The following is a 6,108-nucleotide window of genomic DNA, read 5'->3' as shown; positions in this document are numbered from 1 at the left end:
TGAGCTCCTCAATGAGTTCGTTAACATCTAGGTTCCAAAGAAGAGGTGATAGGACCCCTCCTTGTGGACATCCTCTGCTCATGATACCTCGTGTGGTAGTGTTTACGGTAAACTGAATTGCACGGTTCTTTAGCATGTTGCTTATCCATTCTATGATAGTTAGAGGTACTCCATGTATGGCGAGAGCCCGGCTTATGCTGGTAAAGTTTGTTTTATCAAAGGCCCCTTCGATGTCTATAAAGGCACCTAGTGTTGGCTGCTTTGAGTGTAACGAGTTACCAATTCGGGTTACTACGCTGTGGAGTGCTGATTCCGTTGATTTGCCTTCGCTGTAGGCATGTTGGTTAGGATGGAGTGGTTTGTTTGTGGACACAAGGTCTCTGATCTCTTTGTCGCATAGTCTCTCCAAAGTTTTTATAAAAAACGATGTGAGACTAATTGGTCGAAAGGATTTGGCCTGTGTGTAATCACCTCTGCCTGGTTTTGGGATGAAGATTATTTTCACTTCGCGCCATTTCAAAGGTATGTATCGGTGTGCTAGACATGCTCGAAATAGCTGAACGAGTTGTTCAGCTATTATGTCTCCGCTCCATCTTAGGAGGGCCGGAAAGACACCATCTAGTCCCGCTGCTTTGAAAGGCAGGAATGTGTTGATTGCCCATATTAGTTTTTCTCTATCTATTATTTTGCTAGCTACCTCCCAGTCCGAGCTGCTGGTTGTCCTGTCTTCCTGTGAATTCCATGTGTGGTTATTGTCCACAAGAAATCCTGGGAAGTGAGTTGACAGTAGTATTTCGCAAGTTTCTGTGTCATTTGTTGTGTAACTGTTATCCGGTTTCTTTAGACAGCCTATTGTGTGGTCTTTCTCCTTGGAGAGACACGCTTTTACCTTGACTGCTTGGTTGTTGTTTTCTATACTAGTGCAGAATCGCCTCCAACATTCCTGTCGTCGTTGGCGAATTAGTTTTTTATATTTTTTCCTCGAGGTAGTGTATTTGTCCCAGTCACTTTGTGATCTACTATTCATAGCTACGTTGAAAGTTTTTCTCAACTTCCGGCGGTGTTTCTCTAGTTCGAGACACCACCAGTGTTGCCTGCCTCCGATTTTGGGTACGGTGAGAGGGCAAGACTGTTCGTAGCACGTGGTTAGTATGGACGTAATGTTGTTTGCGTGATTGTCTATTTCCGTTTTGTCTAATTTTATTGAGAGTCCGGATTGTTTGCCTACGTGCGTTTTGACCAATTCAAGGAATTTGAATTTGTCAGTGTTGCGAGGAATCCGTCTCGGCTGTGGTTTTGGTAACTGCATGTCGATTGTAAAGCGGATCCATCTATGATCAGAGCATGATAGTTCGTTGGACACGTGCCAGTCACGAACATGCTCCGAGATGCCTGTCGATGTCAGTGTTATGTCTATGATGGTTTGTGAACGAGCGTTTATGAATGTAGGTTCGGAACCTCTATTGAGGAGTGTGAGGTTGTGGCTAAAGATAAAAAGAGCTAATTCCTCACCTCTGTTGTTGGTCTTACTGTTGCCCCATAGCGTGTGGTGCGCGTTGGAGTCAGCGGCGACGACCAGTTCCAGCTTCTCCCTCTCGCAGTACTCGACCAGCTGGCTGAGTTCTGGAGGTGGCACCTCCCCGTCGCTCGGCAGGTACGCTGAGGCGAGGACGACGTCCGGGAGATTCTGTACTTCACTGGTTATTCTGACTGTTGTTAAATCCCTTGAACAGAATTCGTTTATTAGTAATGTTGGAACATGTTTTGGTAGGAAGATACAGGTCCTAGGTTTACTTACGGAGGTATCCAGTAGTAGTTTTCCTCCGATGTTGCCGAGACCACAGATTTTGTTATTCCTGATCCACGGCTCTTGGATCAGGGCTATGGTCTGGGTGTTATTTTCCAGCACTCTGCGCAGTGAGGCCGTCGCAGTTTGGCTGTGCTGGAGGTTTCCCTGCAGGAGTTTAGTCTTCCCGTAGGGGGGAGGAGTAGAGGATGCTGTCACTGGCCTCGCTCTCTCCTCCCCCCGCCGGAAAGCACTCTTCATCCGAGATAATTCCCGGTGAAGATGGTTCCTGCACCTCCATTGCCATCGGAGGCTCTACGTCCTCTACCGCAGTCGCGAGATCCATTGCCGACGTTGTCGGCTTGGGTTCCGCCTCCTGCTCGCCGACGCTTGTGTCCTCCGTCTGTTTCGAGGAGGTTGCATGTGTTTGATGAGAAACATCTGTGTCCAGGAAGCGAACATAGATGTTCCCCATCAGGTAGTATACCCTTCTGTCCTGGGCCTTCAGCTCTTCTACATCCTTTTCAGGAATACGAAAGAATAGGCAGGTTCCCGGTGGGTCTGCTCTGCTTCTTTCGTGTGTCAGGGTCCAGGAGTTGATGTTCATGTTGCTGTTTTGCCCCGAGAGAAGTTCCCGTAGGTCTGCCAAGTCCTTGATTTCTCCAGGTACAAACAGCAGGCACGGCACCTTCTTCGGTATGGCCGACTGTGGTCTGACGACTAGCCTCGAACCTTCTACCGGTGAGACCATGTCTTTGATGTTTTTCTCAAGCCAGGCTAGGGTGTAGGCATCCTCACACCAGGTTTTGAGGACACCATCTGCGAAGTGAGCCTTGCCACGAAATTTGAGGTCTTTTCTCGTTGCTGCAGGGATCTTGAGGTCGGCTTTGACTTGGAGTCTAAGCTTCCCTTCGATTTGCCCTCTGAGATCCTCCTCTTGGTCTTGTGTGAGGTCGGTAAATGGTTCTACCATAACTGCAACGCACAGTTCATTCGCCAAGAAGCTGGCAGCTGCTTCGGCGTATGACGTCGATCCCCTACCCGTCACTCTTGCGGTTCGGGGTTTTTTGCCCTCCCCTGTAGGTGTGACCGTGTCCTCCGGACGAGTGCGCTTCTTCGGTTTTGGTGCGGTCTTGTCATCGTATGTTTTGGTCTTCTTTCGGCCTCTGGGCTTCATGCTGCGTTTATAAAGGCCAACCGTCAGTGCAGCACTTGTCGAGGCAGTTGCAGGTGCTCTGGTCCCACTTGTTGACGCCTCCCCTTTCGGTTTGGTCGCCTTTGTGTAAGTACCGAGCTGATGCCTAACGGCATCCACTGCTTCTGTGCATTGTGCTGCTGCTTTGGCTCTGGCCTTCATGCGCCGCTTTTTTGAGGCCGACTTGGGTTTGGTGACGGTCTTCCATTGTCCCGGTTTCGTGGGTGATTGGATCGCGTCTTTTAATGACGACAGATCCAATGCCGGGTTGTCTGATACGTTTTCGGATGCAGCTTTATTTGACATCTCCTTTGCCTCCACCTTCATTAGTGCCGCCGAGTTCCCCACGGAAGACGCACTCACTGACGCAGCCCTGTTGGGCGCATCTTGGAGTGCGCTTGTCCTAGGTTCCCCCATAGCAGCGCCTGTCTTCGGCAGAGGGTTAAGAGTTGCCTATGGGGGCGCGTCTAAGGCCAACGCTGGAGGTACCTTACGTGACGCAGCCTGGTTTGGCGCATTCCGCTCAGTACCCTTCCTCAGCGTGTCCTCAGACGCAGCCTTTTTCACCGCATCCTTTACCGACGTGGATGGTGTGTCACGGGACGCAGCCTGAGTTGGCGCATTCCATTCGGCAGCCTTCCTTGTCGGATCTTGTGACGCAGCTTTGCTCGGCGCGTCCTTGGTTGCCTTGGAGGGAACGGTTTTGGACGCAGCCTGGTCTGGCGCATCCCGATCGTTAACCTTCCTCAACAAATCCTTGGACGCAGCTTTGCTCGGCGCATCTTTATTTGTGGTATGCCCTTGGGCGTCGAAGGACGCGGCCTTGAGCAGTGGTGGTCGTTTCGGCGCATCCTGGGACGCAGCCTTTTCTGATTGCTGGGTTGGCGCATTCGAGGACGCAGCCTGTGTCGGTTTTTTGTTTTTATATTTTTTTTGTCTCAGTATCCATGAGCGGTTTTTACTTTAACTTCACCTTGGGAGCTCTCCACCCTCCATGGAGCCCTCACGTCGGGGACGTCATTCGCTCAAGCGAATGATCGTCAGAGCTACTCCCTTGGTATAGGTACAGCAGGTTGGAAAGTTGACGAGTCCGCACGCAGCGAAACACAACGAGGACACCTACATCATGAGACAATGATGCAGGCTAGCCCCGAGGCACCGCGCCACGCCGACTGCCACCCCCCAGCCCACCGAACCTCGCTTGACTGCCCGCTTATGGGGAATCGCAGCCGATTGATCGTGGTTAGCTACTCCACGACCTCCCGTTTGAGAGGAAATCCAGACCAAAGAGGTGTGTTGTGAGCAGTGTACAACAATAGCCGGCACACTGCTGCACTCAACCACCAGGACTCCTTCATCCCTCCGTACGGGTCTCCGCGCACGGCACAAACACGCGGGAGGTCATTACTGTCCACCCTCTGTTTTTTGGTCGATGATGGACACGCAAGGACATGACCTCTCCATCCCTGCATTGGTCGCCCGGTAGTTTTTGTTACGTCTATTTCATAGGGAACTAGACCAATAACAGGGCGGCAACCTCGTGAAGGCTATCTACCGCACTTGCCTTAAGGATCTACACGACTTGCGCTCTCCCTTAAGACCACACCCCTCTACCTCTCTGAAGGAGATGATAGAGTAGGCCTGTGTCTATATCTCATCAGTCTTGAGATATCCCCACAGGCCCGCCCATATTGACGTGTCGTATAAAGGCAGCTATTGACGTGTCGTATAAAGACAGCTATTGACGTGTCGTATAAAGACAGCTATTGACGTGCCAGATAAAGGTAGCCATTGATATGTCATTTAAAGGTAGCTAGTGACGTGTCGTATAAAGGCAGCTATTGACGTGTCGTATAAAGACAGCTATTGACGTGTCGTATAAAGGTAGCTATTGACGTGTCGTATAAAGGTAGCTAGTGACGTGTCGTATAAAGGCAGCTATTGACGTGTCGTATAAAGACAGCTATTGACGTGTCGTATAAAGGTAGCTAGTGACGTGTCGTATAAAGGCAGCTATTGACGTGTCGTATAAAGGTAGCTATTGACGTGTCGTATAAAGGTAGCTAGTGACGTGTCGTATAAAGACAGCTATTGACGTGTCGTATAAAGGCAGCTATTGACGTGTCGTATAAAGGTAGCTATTGACGTGTCGTATATAGGTAGCTATTGACGTGTCGTATATAGGTAGCTATTGACGTGTCGTATAAAGACAGCTATTGACGTGTCGTACAAAGACAGCTATTGACGTGTCATACAAAGACAACTATTGACATGTCGTACAAAGACGGCTATTGACGTGTCGTACAAAGACAGCTATTGACGTGTCGTATAAAGGTAGCTAGTGACGTGTCGTATAAAGGTAGCTAGTGACGTGTCGTATAAAGGTAGCTATTGACGTGTCGTATAAAGGTAGCTATTGACGTGTCGTATAAAGGTAGCTATAGGTAGCTATTGACGTGTCGTATATAGAGAGCTGTTGACGTGTCGTATAAAGACAGCAATTGACGTATCGTGTAAAGACAGATATTGACGTGTCGTATAAAGGCAGCTATTGATGTATCGTATAAAGGCAGCTATTGACGTGTTGAATAAATACAGCTATTGACGTAACGTGTAAAGACAGATATTGACGTGTCGTATAAAGGCAGCTATTGATGTGTCGTATAAAGACAGCTATTGACGTGTCCTATAAAAACAACAATTGAAGTGACATAAAAAGAGAGCTATTGACGTGTCACATAAAGACAGCTATTGACGTGTCCTATAAAGACTGCTATTGACCTATGTTCAAAATCTACCCTGTACCATCGTAAGCACAGATTATTATATTAGAGTCCGTTAGTTTCTGTTCCCGCGCTTTGCCTTCCCCTCCCTTACCGAGTACTGAATTGACCGTACAGCGGCCTTGACGCGCGCGCGCATTGTGTTGTGAATTAAAATAAATTAGAACTGTGTTAAACCTACTGTGAAACTGGAAAGCTAGCGAAGATATCTTCGAGACCCTGAAGCCCAAGAAATCCGCAGAACCATACAGGTACGTGACAGACGTTTCCACACATATTTTTCCCTATATATATACATAGTAAATTCCCTAACATTTTGGTAGCAGAGAGTATTTTCCCTAACA

The 6,108-nt window shown here is 48.7% G+C and overlaps 1 protein-coding gene across 1 annotated transcript; it reads right to left on the bottom strand.

The window, feature by feature from the left end:
* Positions 1-1,964: 1,964 nt before the first annotated feature.
* On the bottom strand, positions 1,965-2,759 carry LOC131847462 (uncharacterized). The gene has a single exon (XM_059197052.1). The coding sequence runs from the start codon at positions 2,757-2,759 to the stop codon at positions 1,965-1,967; it is 795 nt and encodes a 264-aa protein (XP_059053035.1).
* Between the last annotated feature and the right edge of the window lie 3,349 nt (positions 2,760-6,108).

Source organism: Achroia grisella, unplaced genomic scaffold, assembly GCF_030625045.1.
Source record: "Achroia grisella isolate CSIRO2021 unplaced genomic scaffold, CSIRO_AGI_Agris_v1 utg5356, whole genome shotgun sequence".
NCBI classification, from domain to species: Eukaryota; Metazoa; Arthropoda; class Insecta; order Lepidoptera; family Pyralidae; genus Achroia; species Achroia grisella.
The sequence above is the reverse complement of the archived record's forward strand: the minus strand, read 5'-3'. Positions and strand labels throughout refer to the sequence as shown.